The sequence below is a fragment of the Blennius ocellaris genome (assembly GCF_963422515.1).
Source record: "Blennius ocellaris genome assembly, chromosome: 18".
In the NCBI taxonomy this organism is placed as follows: domain Eukaryota; kingdom Metazoa; phylum Chordata; class Actinopteri; order Blenniiformes; family Blenniidae; genus Blennius; species Blennius ocellaris.
Genome location: NC_137667.1, coordinates 13,473,129 through 13,491,323, shown reverse-complemented (window position 1 = coordinate 13,491,323; position 18,195 = coordinate 13,473,129). Strand labels below are relative to the sequence as shown.

Here is an 18,195-nt window from a genome sequence, read left to right as displayed (position 1 = left end):
TGTTTGCGTCCACATGGCTCTGACTTCCCCGTGCTCACGCTCAGATATCTGCCGACACTCACCAACAGGTCGACACAAGAGCACTGAAGCGCACAAGTAACAGGTCATTTATCATGGTCGTACTGAAGTCACTCGTGGTTTTCTGAGGTGTTGGTCGTCATTCTGAAGATGGAACCACACGTCAGCTATTAAGGAACTCATAAAGCGCCTTAGAAAAACCAAGACGTGAACAGAAAAGGCTGTTTTGATGTTAAAAATACCTGTCCGCACTAAATCTACATGAAGTCATGGCATACTATAAGTGCAAAGCAGCAAAGTGTTAAAGAAGCAGTCATAGGACATTTTTGGCGTGTTCTCTCAGTGCACATATGCAATCTGAATAGTATGGATTGGTGTTTTTTTTATGCTGAATGTTTAAAGACCATAAAAAGATCTATATCAAATTGAAGTCCTTGATGTGCTGCAGGAAATGCACTGTTTTAAACTGAGATTTTATAAGAAAAACATGTTTCAGCAAGAAGGTTGTAAAGACTAAGATCCAGTAATGTTTTACACCCATATGTGTAGCTGCTTTGTTTTTTTGGAGCTGTTTTACTTATTTCAGTCCATTTATTGTTTTAGTCATTTTATCTGCTCTGATTCATTTGGACTCTTTTAGACATTTTGCCCGTTTTTCAGTTTTAGCTGTTTCTTGCAATTTCAGCTCTTGGCATTATTTTCCTTTTTATATTTTCTCATGATTTTAGTCACATGAGCCCATTTTGCTGTTTTACTCACTTTGAGTATTTGACATTTTTTGGCCTTTTTCACAGGAGATAAAACTATTTTGAAAAGTGAGTCTAAGTGCAAATAAGATACAAATCTAAAAGATGCTTCATGTAATATTTTGTGGAAGCTTCAAGGAGGGACGAGAGACGGGCTAAAAAGAGAAGCATGACAGTGGTAGACCTTACTGAAGGGTACTACAAGGCATGTCAAGCAGTCACAATGTTATTGACTTTTTAAACATTTCAAATATATCAGGTTTTTTGACAAGGTATTTCAGTTGTAATGGACAATTCTAAAATATTCAAGGTAACGTTTGACCACAGTTCTTTAAAAGGAAAAGACTGAAGTAAAATGTACAGCCCTGAAGGTAAACATTTACAAGCATGTTTCCTGAAGGGCACTCAGGTGAAAGCTATGTTCTCCAGACAGGATGGTTTCATGGAGGAGTGGTTAGAATTTCTGTGTATTATGAGCAAGGGGAGGTTTATTTTTGAAGCAAGGTGTGATGAAAAAAAAATCCCTTAACCAAACCTCATGGGGGTTTTTCACTATTGCTCTAATAAATACATAGAGATGATATGCGGTGTGCACATACTGATCTGACTTAAAGAGTCGATTAAGTTAATTTCTTTTTTCTTTTTTTTTTTACCGTGGACAGTAAAAAGTCTCTGTAACAGTACCCATTCTACAAAGGTTGGTGTACTACATGAATTTCTGTTAAAGTACATGCTGGCCCACTTAAATCAGAAACATCCAGTAAGCTTGTAGCTCTGTTCTGACCACACATTCATCCATCTGTTCTTCGTTAAAATCATACGCATGTTCAAATAACACGGACCGAGTTAATACTTTCCGTCATTTGTTATTGTGAAGAATTTTACAAGGTGCTCCTCAACTTCTCCCATGTTTGACGTGCGCGCTCTCATATCACAGTGTTATGGTTCTGCTCGACGACGCACGTGTGTGAAAAACAAAACACAACATCGTGCTGCACCGGATTTGTAACGTGGGATAGATGTTCGTCGGAGACTCCAGTCTGGTGTTGTCCTCTCGGACTGAGCTGTCACGTGTCATCAGGATGATCCTGAACGGGCTGTCGGGACTTGTTATTGTTAAAACACTGTTAGTCTAATGGATGGAGGCGAGTCGGAGAGCCAGCAGATTAATAATGTGAAGCTCTGTTAAAACAAACCAATGTGGAACGTCTGCGCTCGAGATAAAAATACAGAGAATCTGATGTTGCAGCCTCTTTGGTCGTTTAACATCCGTGGAGGTTTGAGTCTGTTAACTGTGCTCTTAAACCCAGATGATTTGTACGTGCTCAGTAGTTTCTGTACACTTTGAAGGATTTGCTCACCTGAATCATCAAGAGCTTCCTCGTAAAGGTTCCAGAGATTTAAGCTTCAGGCTGAAAAGTTCAACTTAATCCGTGTCTTTTGCTGGTTTGAGGCAGAACCATAAATATTGTGATAGAAGAATGAGAAGCAGGAAGCTCATGGATATTAATACTGTAATAAAAGTTCAAACCTGGCCTTCACAGACTGCCGTTATCATCCATCTAATTGGCTAATGTGAGGCTTTTGAACAACAAACACATAAATACCTTAATTTTCATGGACCTCTGCAGTGACTTCATCCCCCTAAAAATATATTAAAAAAAAAACATGAGCCGTTTTGTTTACACTGTGCATCTGTGTCTGCCAGAGGGACCACAAACTGATTCTTTCTTCTGATTGCTTTTCTCTGCCTATTGTTTGTTAACTGTGTTCTTTTAAAAAAGAAATATTAATATTGTGCCTTGTTGTTCATAAACCAGTGATGGCTTGTGGAAAACAACATCTTACTTTCATACACAGACAATTAGGTTGAATCCCCGAGCAACAAGGAGGTGCTATTAATGATTATTTTTGTTCAAGATCAGTCTGGCAAGTATTTATTATTTCTATTAATCACGTGAAGCCTTAAATAAGTTATGGAGAATTAGCACTTGGCTGCATTTTCTGCTTTCAAATATAGTGGCGTTATTCTGAATCGACGGATGATTAGCCAGAGTTCAAAACATTTTGGTAGAAATACCAAACTCCCTCAAATATTTATACAAAAGGCAGCTGAAGCCAGCCTTCTTGCTTCAGGTGTTGGATGGAGGTAACGTGTTATTAAATCCCTTATTAGTTACTGAGGAGAAAGAATGGAGTAGCTTCTTGGAAAAGTACTTAAAATAAGATGATGGTCAACCCACATGAGGAATTCGGTCATCGCAGCAGCTCAACATTACAAAAAAGAAAATGAGAAAAATAAGGCTTAATAGATATTCTGAATGTTTTTAAACACAGAGACAATAATAACTAAGACACAACAGTATTTACAACATAATAAGAAACAAACACATACACTGCGGACAGTCTTTGTTCATCTTTGTTAGTCAATGTTTACAGTCTTTACAAAGGATAAACGGGAAACGTATCTGATTACATTTAACTAAACTGTTTTGTTGCAGCAGACATGAATGACCTGTGGCGGCACAAAGGCTGCAGCAGTGTGACAATGAAGGAGCTGTTTACCACGTGGAGAGGCTAAAGATGTTGTTTTTTGGGGGGTTTTCTGTTAATCTTGTCATGTTGCTGCGACACATTCAGTGTGAGACTTCAGCACTGTGTTAGACATCAGTCTAATGACTGATTCATTTATTAGAATGAACTAAAGTTACATGAATAAATTGAAGGACAATTCTCTATAATGCAGATGTCACAGGTCTTGAAATAAACTGATTTAATAAATAAACGATACCAACAATGTAAACGAAGCGAAACGGCAACAAAACATCTGAAATAAACCACCAACATGCAAACAGACCTAAACTATAACAATAATCTACGGTTGATTTTGGGCCATTAACTCTCCACATGCATTGTGGATTCAGGCTAATGTTAATGCTCCATGCTGTTGGACATGTTTTATGTTGTCGTCAGGAAGACTGAGACTTTCCTCCTACAGTAAACATATGATTAATCAAAAGATTTTCCCCTATTGATACAGCAGGTTTGGCTGTATCGCTCAGTGTGAAGGACGAAGGCGTCACTCACTTCCTGTTTTCATGCGATACGATCGTTTAAAGTTACAAGCCCATCCAACACTCATTATCATTGCAGAGCGCAAAAGGATGGAATTGAAACTATGACATGTCTGTAAACACTTTTCCATAAAACGCAGTCTTCACCTTGGCTTCTTGTCCTTACAAGGATGGAGAGAATTCCTGCCAGCTGCTCTGTGCTCTCGTCACGACCTCTCCGCGGCCTCGTGACCTGCCATCACCGGTTAAGTGTGAGCAGTTGTGAAGCAGCTCAGGGCATCATCCAGCAGATCTGTTATCTCAAAGCCAGTCAGCATCACAAATCTGCAAATTAGACCTGCTAAAAGATCACAACAGGTCGAAGATTGCTGGACAATAAGAAATCCAGAATTCCGAAGCATTCTCACTAACTGCTCGTTGTTAAACATATGGTTCCCATTGTAGCTGGACCTCTCTGTCTCGCTCTCATTCTCTCATTATATGAATTTTTTTTTTCTTTCACTCACCCTCTCTCTGGAATAATCCAAGTACAACAAACATTTGGACTAAGTCCTCAGACGTATGCTTGGGTTTGGCCTGAGTTTGGCTGCTGTGTCACTCTGCGTCTCTGTGCACGATAAGGCCCGTAATAAATACAGAAACCTCTGGAGTTTGATGACATTAATATTATTTTTATCTGCAGAAATGATGTGCCTGGTGAAATGTGTCACAATTTCAGATGATAATCACCATGATTCTTTCCTGCGTTCTATAATCCAGCAGTTCAACTGGCTATTATTAAAAAAAAACACACTGTGGATTTGTATTATTACCTTTTTCTGTGACAAATCAAGCAATGATGATAAAATGATACAACTTCCCTTAAATGTAAAACAAAACTTTGACCCAGAGTCCAAACTTTAAATTTTCTCATAGATTGTATAGGATGAAGTATTTGCATTTTTTTACACTCTATAAGTGATATTTAGGTGGTGCAGTATGTTTGTGTTGTAATCTGCAGCAATTCTAGATACAGCATGTTTGCTTCAGTTGCAGCATCTCCGTTGAAGTAATAAATACATTGTAATTGTTTTATTGTTTAGTATTATTTGTGTTTTCTACATTTTCTTCACCATCTGAAAAGAAGCATGTTCAATATTTGTCATGGCAGCAACACAACATGTTAGAATACTTAATTCAACACTTGTATCGTTGACAGATTTTGCAGTGTTCAGTCTACTGACCCTTTATTGTTTTCCTTTTATCTGTAGGACCTCCAGGACCAAAGGGAGAAAAGGGTGACACTGGAAAACTGGGGCCTCCAGGGGCCCCTGGGCTGACTGGCTTAAGAGGTGAGTAAATCAATATTAGTGCCTATTCACTGCCAAGAGCCCAGAATGATATGTTTGACCTGTTTAAAATCACAGTTTGGAGATATACTAAAACAAAGTTTCTGCACAGTCACCATCAAAACACTGTATGTTTAATCTCTTTTGTAAATAACTTGTGTAATATTATGTTTGACATTTTTGCTTCTAACCTTATTTTTCCCTGTCCCTGATCTTGCACTATAAAAATACAATATTGCTGTTATGTAAATTTGTCAGACTCGCATCACTGCTTGAGTTTTACAAGTGATCACTTTTGGATATTTGAAAATCCACCGAAGGTAAAGGTTTATAAAACAGACGTACAAGTATTAACCTCAGTTTTCTCCCTTCCTTGGATTCAGGGGAAGTTAAATTGCAAAATGTCCAAAAATAGATATAATTCTGAACATTAAAAGCTATTCTTTAGCCTCGATGACATTTTTTCGTATTAAAGATTTGAAAGAATTTTTATCAGATCATAGGGAAAAAAAAACAACTTCAACTTGCAACCTTTTCATCATAGTTTTAAAATAGGTTTTATGGTACCAATAAATTTGTATAAATCATTTACTGTAGTTTGTTGTTTTACAAGGAACTCAATCACTCTATATCTGATTGCAGAGGCAATAATAAAAGTCAGCAACAGACATTTAACACATGTTTTCGGATTGTGGGAGGAAACTGGAGAGCTCAGAGAAAACCCAAGCACTGGTACATGGAGAAGATGCACACTCCACACAGAACAAGCTCCAAATGTGGACTTTAACCAGGAGTGATTGTGAGGTTTTGTGACGTATAGGTGCTGCCCACTACACCACTGTGTGGCCTGACAAGTGAAAACCAAGACACGTTTTGCATAAATCAGAACTCGGCTTGTGTTCGTCCCTCTGCGCTTGTGATTAGTTCGTTGCATTAATAACGCAGTGAGCATTAAAAAGTAAAAGCTTGTATAAATCCACTTACAAAAACAAGGCCCCAGTCTTTGGATGGGGATTTATTTTCACACAGAGCCAGCGGGACCCGTTGTCCGTCTCTGTCTTGCAGGTAACGCCTCTCAAACCGCAACGTGAACCTTCATGTAGGCAGACTCGTCACCTCAGGACCATAAAAATACAATCTTTCAACTATGCAAACAACAACAATGTGAATCCAGATGTTGTGGGACACCGTCCAACTTGATACCTCTTGAATCTGCACCGCTCAGCACGTCAACCCCGTCATCATTCGTCCCACATTCCCTGGCCGATGAACATTTCCAAGAAGCATTATCTTAGTGCTGAGAGGGAAACCCCCGCGACTGCTGCCATAGTTCCAGGAAAAAGTTAATCAAAAGAATTTCTAACTGCGGGGAAGAAAGAAAAGGCCTCGTTATTGTGTTTTAGCATGAAAACATGGCAACATGAATGGAACTCGACCCTCCCCGAGACCAAAACAACCCCCAGTGTTCACTAAACCTTTCTCTTCAGAGCAGAAGTCTCACAGGACAAATTATCTCTCAGTCTCCGAAGGCTCCAGCAGTTTGTCTTGGACTTAATCTGAGTTTTTTTTCATCTTGGAATTATTACTAACAGCAACCAACGATGACCAGCAGACAAAAAGCAGGGAAGTTACATATAGAACAACAAACAATCGCGGCGCATCCGCTGTGGAAGGTTTTCTTTACTGTGACACACAATTGCCCTCCGTTCATTAATTCATCCAACTTCAATATTTGCCTTATTCAACTTAGATTCAAGGGAGACGGGAGTCGGTGTTAATTAACAGTAGGCAAAAGGTTGGCTCCAGCTTGGACAGTCCACCATCAGAGAGGCAGATAATCACCAACACTCACATTCAAACCTACATTTATCACTGAGAGCGAGCATTTAAACTAACAGACCAGCCTGAACCTTCTCTGAACCACAGTTCACTCACTGTGAGGCAACGGTGCAAACCACTGCACCAGGCTGGGAACAGTGAATTTGACGTCACTCTTATCACAGAATGTATGTAGAAACATGACGGTATTTCAATCTTATACTTTCTGCAATAACGCAACATATTAAAAAATGTGTATTAAAAACAATATTCCCATTGGCATAAGATGGGTAACAAAAACAAAGGCAACTTCTAATATGTAAAAGTGAGATGTATCAATATTGTTGACGCCACATTGACTTCAGTCATCACTTCAGCCATCTTGGCAAAGATGGGTTTTTTTTTTTGTTGTAAAACTGCAAATCATGTAGTGACTGACTTGATTTTCTCTCCCAAGAACAAGTGTACAACTTGAAACGTGGGACTTTCCCAGCTGGTGACCTTCTGACTTCTTCAATATATGAGAACAGCCTAGAGTTATTAAGCTATTATTTTTAAAGCAGTAAAAGTAGAACACACCAGAAGACACCATACTAAATGAAGTAATACTTCCAATCTTTTAAGGCGAACGTGTATGAGGTGTCTGCTGAGGAAGCCGGTATTCGGTAAATGGGGGTTGGCGTGTCATCAGTTTAGAGAAGTCGGCAGCTGCATAAACACAGAGGCTGAACAGGGTATTGCCTCTTGCAGGGTGAGCGACGAAACACAGTTTAGCAGCTCACACGGCCTGTTCCAACGCGAATGATGCAGTTATCCGTGAAACAGAAAACATGTTATGTATAATAATCTTTCAAGGCGATTATAGGCCGGGTTTGCCAGTTCTCCAAAGACTTTGCATTTGTTTTCACTGGATATTCCAGCTTCCTCTGACAATCTTTCCTTTGGTGTTAACTGGAATTGGCTCCAGGCCTCCATTGATCTAAACGTCAGTATGAGTGACTGATTGACTTTGGTGACATCTCACTAAAATGTCAGAATAATGCTCAATCAAGTTAGAAGTAGAAGTAAATGTGTTCTGCATGATTAAAATTAAAGTTGTTTTCCACCGAGACTGACCTCGAGAGAGAGAAGAGAGCAATCCTTCTATTTTAATTGTGTTTTGGAAAGACTAAGGACACAAAGAGAAATGAAATAGATGATTTCTTTTTTTTTTTTAGTGCTGTTTTTAATGTTGACAAATATTACTAGTTATGTTTTTAACCCAGGACTCCCCGCTGTGTTTGAATTGCACCACATGTACTTAAGTTGCTCCATTTAAACCAAAGCCAAAGAAAATTCATCATCTCATCCAGCCTGTGGAAATCCTTCGAGACTTATTGAATGATCCAGTTGGACCGACCTGCAAAACACAAAAACACACTTCTGCTTTGGATCCAAACTTAGCTGTGATTTGTAGGTTGTTTAGTTTTTTTCCCCAGTGGGTTTTTTTCTTTTCTTTCAGTTGAATTAAGTTCCATGACATCATCCATGATCAGATTATTTTGCGTTTCTGGCTTCAGTGCATTTGGTCTAATTATTTCTTTCACATTTCTGAACACTTACACAAAGGTGTAACCAGAGCGTATCGGAGCACAATGACGTTCAAGAGAAATTTTTTACAATCAATAACTCATTAATCTGTTGGACATTCAAGTGTGCATACTGTAAAAACAGTTTTCATTGTGGCGCCACAGTGATTTCTTAAAGAAACGAGATGTTGATGTTTTTTTCTGTGTCAGCAAACGCATTGAGGGTTGGGACAGTGACAGATGGTGGAATAAAAGAAGGACTATTAAAAGAACAGCCACGACCTTTATGTGTTCACTTCTAATAGATCGCAACGTTATTTCACAAGTTTGTTTCAGGATCAAGTTTGCATCCTTGTACTGACTCAATGTCTCCCTTCTGGCTGCCAGTAATAAAACACATTAGTGCACTGCAGCAGAGAGTGTGTGGGGTCTTTAGTCTTTTTTTAGGTAATACTAAAGTTTACTTCCAACTTTGAGGAGGTCAGTCAGTCTTAATCTACCCAAGGGAAAACTTTTGGTTATGAAGAACAGATTGTTAGTGGGACTCCATCAGAGTTTTTAACCATTTTTTCACAGTGAATAAAATAAAATAAAATTGTGTTTTGGGGAAAGTGTTGACCTGCTGTAGACATGGAGTCCTTGAAACCAGATTTAAGCGAAGCCCAGTAGACTTATCACTAACTCCTTCTGCAGATCTTTTCCAGTAATCGAGCTCTTTAAACGCCATTTATTTAAACTAAACAGGTTTTTCAACAAGGTCCAGGCACTAGAAACTGGTAAACTGGTAAAGAGACCTGGACTCTTTAAATAACACTCTGTAAAACCAGACACAAACTACAAAACCGGACAAGAGACATCAGTTTTTAAAGCACAGCATTACCCTATAAACTAGGAAAATAGCCGTCGACTTTGAATCCTAAACCCAAAGTCAGTGTTGTCACAGAAGTCTGAAACTCTTTTAGACCCATTTTATTTAACTCGACACATCCAACGGAAAAACCAAACCCAAAGCCTTGAACCTGACCCAGTCTCTGTAAGAACAGGCTGAGACGAGGTGAAGACGACCCGAGCTGGATTTCTTTGTTAAAAACAGCCATGAGCACATTGAACTACACCTTTATTAGCTTGTCACTCATTAAACTAGATCTGGCCCTTAAAATTCAACATGGACTCTGAATCGTTTAGATAAACATGGATTTCAGAATTTGTTCCGTGGCTCTTTCAAAACAAACTCAGGCACTGAAAATGAGACAGAAACTCTTAAAGCCAGACTTGAAGTCTCTAAAACAGACCCTGACTCTTTTAACCAGGCCAAGAAATCTCCTTTCCTGAGAAGTTTATGGTTGAAATTTAACTCGTAAACAAACACAAACACTTTAAAATAAACATATTAATTATTAAAAGAGACTCATGATATGACTTTTTACCAACCGTGTGACTCAAGATTTGCTCAACAGGCTATCAAAGGGTTAAGAAACTATTCTGTTCCAGCATGAGCTTTCAAAATAACTACTTCTGCTGCTGAGGTTGTTTTTTTGTTTGTTTGTTTATTTGTTTTTAATGATTATGTGTTTGTTAACTAGGATTTACTGGTGAAAAAGGCATCCAGGGCCTCCCGGGGATCAAAGGGTCTGTTGGGGACGACGGCAGCCATGGAGAAAAAGGAGACCTCGGACCTGCTGGGCCTAAAGGTACGTCAGTAATGCCTCTAATGTCTCTTTTGGAGTTTCTCTTTCGAGAGAACTTGCTGGATTTCCAATATTTATATTGATGAGATTGACGAAGGTCATCGAGAAAACACAATGGAACTCCAAACTAGATACGGTATATGTAGGATGTTTTGAATTTACTTGAATAAGAACGAGTCACTCGGCTCTCCCACCGAAGAGTCCATTTCATAGAAAGGCTGATACTCTGAGTAGTCTTATAAAACTGACAGCTGAAGTTTGTCAACTCCGTCACAGTTCAAATCATCTCAGACTCCAAAACTGGAAGCCTCGAGGCAAACAACGTATCTTCATGACGAATTTATGGAAGCCAGAAGTATTAACACTTCTGACATCACTAACAGGTGCTTCTGTGTTGTTTTTGTGTTTATCCTCCCAATCTGTAATCATTCCAACCACCCGTGTCGTCTTAGATTTCTGTTTACTCCAGTGAAATAACAGCTGTGGCCGTTAAGTCAACCATTTTCGGCAGCATCAGGTGGTCAATTCATGAAAAGAATTTACAGAGTGCAAGAATATAGAGGAAACGAGGATGGATGAACTAGTCAAATATAAAGACCCCTGAGGTTCAATAACAAGAACTAGACTCCTGTGCCTTTTTTGGCTTCTGTTTGAAATTATGTAATGTTATATTCCCAGAATCAGTCTGCTTCCATTTGTTCTATAGTTGGTGCATGTGGGGGTGTCAGTGTGCTATAAAGTCACTTTGCTATTTTAGCAAATGTGGTTAGTTGCTTGATAAAACAATTTTTGTTTTTATCTTCATGTAGCCATATTTCTCTGATTTAATTTGATATGTAATATCAATATATATTTTTGCATGGTTACTGGATTATTTTATGTTGTTTGTGGCAGTGATTCCCATTGGAACTCCAACTGGGGAGTTCCTGTTTTTAAAAGGCTGAAATTTTGGGGGGGAAAGTATTTCTTTTCAGTGTTTTTGAGTTTGTTTTCCATTGAATTCTACAGTTTTGTTCAGGAGATACATTTTAGATCATTTATACTGAATGTCCTCATCTTGTTAATTGAATTAATTACAAATGTTATTTATAAATAACTAGGATTTGTGAATTATTTTTATCGGATACAAAAATGACACTGTTGACTTTTTGAAGCTCAACTTGTAAATATATTCTGGGGGAAGGACTGCATAAAACAAAACAAAAAAATAGAGTGGGAATGTTTTATTAATGTCAGTTCACATTAGATAAAGAGAAGCTTCAAACTATGTTTTTCATCGGATTGTCCCGTCCTGATCCAATAACATGAGTCGACCTTTTTCAAAACAGACATCAGACTCTGTAAACGTGACCTGGTTCAGCCTCTCTCGCTAATGAGACCCAGACCATTTAAACGAGACACACACCCTTCAAACCAAACTCAGAGTCTTCGCAACGAATTCAAACTGTATAAACTCAACCTGATTACTTGAAATCCTTCCCGGACTCATTGAAAAAGTCCCAAAACTCCTCAAACGAGACAAGGAATCTCGATGGTTGTAAGCTGGGCACACCCTGTTGAAAGTTCGAAATTAGTCTTCGATGAGATTCAACAGAGTTCGTCCCAACATTTTTGAACAGCTTCGTCTTTTAACTTAACCTGGATTGACCTGTCAGTCTCTAAACTTGGCCCAGACTCTTTAGAACAAACCTGAATTCGGTATAGAAGACACAGATCAAAGATTATAGTGAGATCGAGCGGATGTCTGTAACATTTTGAACTCCAAGACAGTTTCCCCTTTTTCTGCTGTTGTGAACGGTTGCCAGCAATAAAAGCTCATATTATTGTGAAGAACAGTTTTTTTTCACCATTGTTGTCTACTGATCATATAATGTCCTCTCATAAATCACTGCGGTCATTTTTCTTCTCAGTGGCTCCAACTTCCAAATATAGTATGGAAATATTGGCAAAACATTCATGGTGTGTAATTCAGGAAACATGCTCACGGGGGTGCAAAGCATGTTGTGAGATGATAAGTTACTTTCACTGCCAAATAAAAACGGATCTTTATGTGATCCTGATGTGTGCAAGAGGGTTTTTTCTTTCTCTTGTCATTTCCCCTTGTGCATCTATCACGATCTATAGTCCTGTCAAGGAATCTCACTTGGTGGCTGAGATGAAGTAACTGTCCCAGGGACTAATAGGATTTAGGCGCTGCAGTCTTTGTTTTGCTTGTGTCGACGTGTTGTTGTGTATGTACACATGCAAGTTGTGTATTTCGCCAACAGCTGTTTTCAATCGGTTCGGTTTGGCCGCACGACAGAGTTGAGTCTCACAGTCCCAACACGGGCCAACAGCTCTCAAAACCTTGGATCGGGCCGACGTGTTGTCTCTTGCACTTAGCATTTTTGGGTCAACACTCTGGAAAACACCCCAGTTTTGGGTTTTTCTTTGGTGCATTTTTATCGGGATCGCTGTGTCTGCTGCTGATGGGTGGAACTGACTTGCAATCTTGCATCTGTCTGCATTGCTTCCAATAATTGTTCAAGACAATATATTCATTTACAGAATGAATTATGTTTGTTTGACATAAATTTAGATAATAGACCTCAGAGTAATTCCCTATATTCTTCTTTTTTTTAATGGCTGATTGAAAGAAAATCAATAAGACAGACTACAGTCCTGGAAAAGCTGACGGTAGCATGTTAAATATTAGTGTTGAAACCTGAAACTAATTTGAAATCCAATATTTCAATTGTTTATTAGCTGATAAACTGGACATAATTTATCAAATATAAATGGTAAAAGGAAATAATACATATGTTTTGGTTAAGTTCTATTGTAACTTGAAGTTGATGGTATTCTAAAGATTAAAAAATGTACACAAAAATAGCTATACTGCACATGTTGTTTTGAAGATTCTGAGACAAAACCCTTACTCATGGAACCAGTTTTTATCTATACCTAATAAATATTGTGCTTATGTTTACACCTTTTAGAGCAATATTTTGTGATTGTTTTCATGTGTAATCATATGACTGAGAAAACCCTACATTCTCTTATCTTCATGACTAGAGTTGTAAATAAGTTGTGTTTACGTAACCAGTGTTCTCTATGTATTCATAGGGTTTGTATGTAGAGGGACCCATAATGGTTCAGAGACCTCTGTCCAAATTTGAATGACTGAATAAAGTTTTAGTTAAATATGACACGAGTTATTCTGAATAAAAATCTGACTTTTGTTTTCATCACTTGCTTCTATATTCAGTAAGTGACATTGACATTGACAAGTTGTTATTTTGATCATTAACAGTCCATCGAAATTAGTGGAAATACTCTCTTTCGTGAACCATCCCATGCATGTTGTGCTCAGTTGGGGGCCGGCGTCTCGTTTGTTTGGAGTAAACAGGAGAAAACATTGAACGATTCACACAAAAAGCACCATGGCTGAGCAAACCTGAAAAGAGCATCGACCACAGAAGCAGGTGGCGCTGGCTGTGTCCTCTGACTGACAAGTTAATTACGTGAAGAAGACCACCTCAAAACCGCTGAAATTAGCATTTTTTTTTCTTTTTTTTAACAACAAAAATAAAGACAAGATGAAGAAAAACAAAAGGTCCACAGATGTTTGGTTTCCAACAATGCACGTCTGTCCGTCTCTTTCGCCCACCTGGGGTTTGGCTGTGGGCTTTAAGGGTTTTACAGACCAGTGAAGGGTGAAGCCTGTGGACTCGTTGGTGTGAATGAGGCCTCGTCATGAGGAAGGAGGAGTGACTCCCTCCTCCTGAGCAGGAAAGCTCCGTGGTTTCTTTTTATACATGAACGGCGTGTGGCCTCAGCGAGGAGTCCATTAGGCTGTGGTTACGATCAGCTGAACGGACACATGCTGGTATTTCATTTAGATGCTTATAATTAACTGTCATTAACTCTGTTTTGATCTCATAAATCATCAGTGTCTTCAAGAACTACAGATTTTCTTTAAAGTTGGGCTGGAGGCAATTTCTGCCCCTCTGCCATCTGGTGCCAACAATTATCAGTTTATCAGCTGTTTTACTTGCGATGCCTGTTTTCTGTTATAAATAGAATTAGGTGCCAAGCAGAGCAGCACAGTATATTGCATATGCTCACATTTAGTACAGTCCAAAAACAAAATAACAGATTTTGAAATCTACACGGTTATAAAGACATTAGGAGATACGTACAATCCTGAAATCATAATCAATAAAAGAATAATGAGTTGTATTTTCAACAATCCACCAAGTGAACAGCTTGAGCCGGACCTCAACCTGCAACCATCCCGACGATGTTTGGCTTTACAAGATTAAAAGGAATCTCCTGTATTGCAACCTTGCCACCTAAAGGAATTCATCACTGTAGGCCGTTTCTTGTGGCTCTATCATGATTTTACCGTTTATTTGGTTTATTTCCGCTGTGTTATTTAGTTATTTAATGATGTGGTCAGAGCAGAGGTAACGGTGACAGCCGGGGCGTCAAAGGCAGGGCGTGGTGTGACGTTCAAGTCAGACTCGCACATGGGCAGTAACTTATAGGAAGTGGGATTGGGAGCCACCTCCGTTGGTATCTACACTGTGGTCTGAGATGTAAAAAAAAAAAAATAGGTGAGTCAAATTAAAGGTGGGATAAATGCCCGCTTGAAGCTGATCCGCTTATAGCTTCATGGTAAAAACAGACGTGTGGTTTTGAAAAACCGCAGCTTGTGGGCACTAAGACGCTCTCTCCTGCTTCAATTTGAGGGATTTTGGAATAAAACTATATTTTGGAATAAAAACAGATGAGAACTAGCGGACTCTCGGCTGTGATTGGAGGCAATGTCATTCTACAGAAACCACTAACGAAACAATTAGTGACAGTGATTTCGAGGTTTCTCATTTCATTAACTTTTCCAATACACACACACGTCTGCTGTGTCGTTTCTCTCAAATACATTAACAACACAAATTCAGTGTTTGTCTTTTCCTTGTCGCCACTGCACAGGAGAAAAAACCATCCCAGCCATAAATTCGAGAGGTAAATTAAACACAGGATCCACGGTGGGAGCCTCTAATTTTTGCATTTATGCCCATATCATGAGTCAATTACAGGGCTCGCTGTTTTAAAGGGCTCTCCTAAAAATATACAGACGAGTATGAAGAGAGGAAGTGGGTGTGAGGTAAAGAAAAGGTTTGAAAATGTAAACCTGTTGATCAAATTGCTCTTCAGTCTGGGGGCTCTGGCTATTTTCAAGTTTCTGTCTGTTATTTCACTTATTTCTGTCTATTTGCTATACTGTGGTTGTCTCTGTGTTATACATTAGGATAAGTGCGGACTGTATACACTCACGTTTGGTTGAAAGTGTATTTTATTGAGATCATAATTTGGGAATGGGCTTAGAGCATTTTTCTTTTTTTTCCATTCTGCTTTAAAAACAGAAATTGTATGAAAAGCAATGAAGAAAAAAAATATGTGCATTGTTGTGTTTCATTGAGTCGTGGTAAATGTGTACATGTCTGTAGATTACATGAGGTGGCACCGTTGGATTTTAGTCTTCACATACGATATATGTTTTTTGATCAGGCCCAATAGATTGGGAAACATGGCAATTATTCCTCATTAAGGTCTATTATTTCAGTATCACCTTCTTTTGAAGGGTGTCTATTTTGCTGAACTTGAAATGTAAATGTAAAGTTTCCATACTGCTCTGTGTGCAGGTGCCCGAGGAGAACGAGGATTCAAAGGGGAGAAAGGCGACCGAGGAGAGCACGGAGAGAAAACAGGTCGGTGCCAATATTGAAATGTTGATCAATATGTTGGAAGAGAAATTAAATGACTCCACATGTGTAAAATTGCATAAAAGTTTAAACATTCTCTAGATTTAAATAATAATACAATGTCACGATTTGCAAAGTCCTAAACTTCCCAGATGTTTAAAAGAAAAACTTAACAGAATTTAAAAGAAGGTAATTTTAGTGCAGTGACACTAAAGCCTTCTGCAATGTAATGCATAGCAGAATGCTTTTATTGTTCTTGGATGACGCTTTTGTATTTATCCCATTGGGCACTTGCGCTGCTTTAAAAGCAAAAACAATTGTATTTCCCATGCAAGTTTTCTTTTATGTAAGTTGTGGTCGAATGCATGTAGGACACATTTTGATTTCGACGAAGGCCCTCGTTCGGTGGTTCACCATAGATGAGTCACACAGGATCTCACTAAATCGCCAGCTGATTTTGTATTTGGCGTTTCATGTTTGGAACAGTTTCTGGAACTATTTCCTGCTGACTTGTTCAATACCCTCAGCAAGATCTCTGTGTGCATTTCCAAAAACATCAACTTCCAGTGATTTCTCATTGTCCCAACAAGACGGGAGTCAGATTTTGTGACCAACGGGAGCAATGGGAGTCCTGGGGGGGGGGGGGGGAGCTTTTCGGTTTGACTTTGTATATTATGTTAAGGAAGTCCTCGTGTCTGTGGGCCAGGATTGGGTTTTTAATATGCAAAGAACTTTTGTGCTTCATTTTTATGAAGGATACAACTCGTGGACAAGACAGGCTGAATAAGTAGTGATACAATCTGGCGGCAAGGAGGGAGAAGGCATGATCCAGGAAAACCTGACTGTTCAAATATTGAATACGATCCAGTTAGATTGGGGGGAAAGAAAAGACATCAGCATGGAATGACATTGTAATATTAAAAACATACACAAAGGTTATGTAATGAAACAGGGGAAAAAACTAAATGTTCTCTTAGTTTATAAAAACATCTTGTGAGGTTTGTGCCAGTTTTTATTCCGTTTTCTTCCAGTCATTTTAGCTTTAATCTCTCGACCCCCATCAGGAAGACTCGACCTCTGCAGTCAGGATCCGACAGATTATAAAGTGCACGTTTTGGGTTTTTTCAGTTGTTTGCTGCACAGAAGCAGTCGTCCATCCTGAACTCCAGCTTTCACTTTCATTGCTTCATGACAAATCTACCATTAGGATCAATGTTCATTTGCTGCCTACAACAAATATCTGCCAAGAACTCAAAAAAGATAGAATTTCCACACAAAACAGTAGCACGGGTATCAGGACAAACTTCCTGCAGTGTGGCAAGGTGTAAGCACACTTTTTAAGTATCCGACTTAACATCTAAAACATATCTTGAAGCTTGGAAATAGCAAAAGTGGACTTGGAATTCAGAGTTTGTGCTTCATAGCATTAAAATAGAGCCTGAGAAGTTGCTGCATTTCTGAACAAGCAAGCTTTACAACCACAACAACAACAAATCACAGAACTTACTTAAACACAAAGAAGAATGAACCTGATCTGCTAAATATCAGGAACAAAATTGAGTGTTTAAAAGGCTTTGCTGCAGAGACGATGTTACCATGTTTCTTCTCACTGAATGATGTCACAGTAAACTGTTGCTTCAACCCCAGTGAGACTGGGGTTTTGTTTTTTGTTTTTTTATCATATTATACTACTTAGTTTTTTGATTTTGCTGTTTTGAGAAACTCTTTGAAAAATGAAAATTTTCAATTGGAATTTGTTTTCTGCTCTAGTAAACTGTAATTCAATCCTCGTCTTGGATGCCGCATATCCTTAGAAAATCCAGAAATTCTGTAGCTTTATATTGTGTTTTCCGTGGTTATGAGAAGTTAGCAGCGGCATTTCTCGATTACTCTGGTTGCTCTCCATCTTAAGTGCTTCAGACATCTGCTGTAGTGTTTACTGTTACAGTATATTAAAGCTAATGGAAAGAAGACCAGTCACATGTGGATAATGTTAACTGATTACAAACAAGCGTATGTTGGTTCACCAAGAAATCCCAAATAATAAAGTAGAATGCGAAGTAAATCAGTTTGATTTCACAAAGAGCTTTCAAAGCTAAGTACAATGGGACTGATGTATCTGAACATTTGAAGTTGAAGGAATCTCACTTGGATCCTCTTGACGGTTGTATCTCTGCATTTATCAGTGTATATGACCCCAAAGCAGCA

General features: G+C 38.7%; 1 protein-coding gene across 2 annotated transcripts in view; it reads left to right on the top strand.

Moving 5' to 3' along the window:
• scara5 (scavenger receptor class A, member 5 (putative)) overlaps positions 1-18,195 on the top strand; it is a 75,958-nt gene that overhangs the window by 35,625 nt on the left and 22,138 nt on the right. For both annotated transcript variants that reach the window (XM_080514152.1, XM_080514151.1), the window contains exons 8-10: positions 5,089-5,169; positions 10,136-10,243; positions 15,928-15,993. In XM_080514152.1, coding sequence (XP_080370278.1) covers positions 5,089-5,169; positions 10,136-10,243; positions 15,928-15,993 — 255 coding nt within the window. The remainder of the gene's footprint in view (positions 1-5,088; positions 5,170-10,135; positions 10,244-15,927; positions 15,994-18,195) is intronic.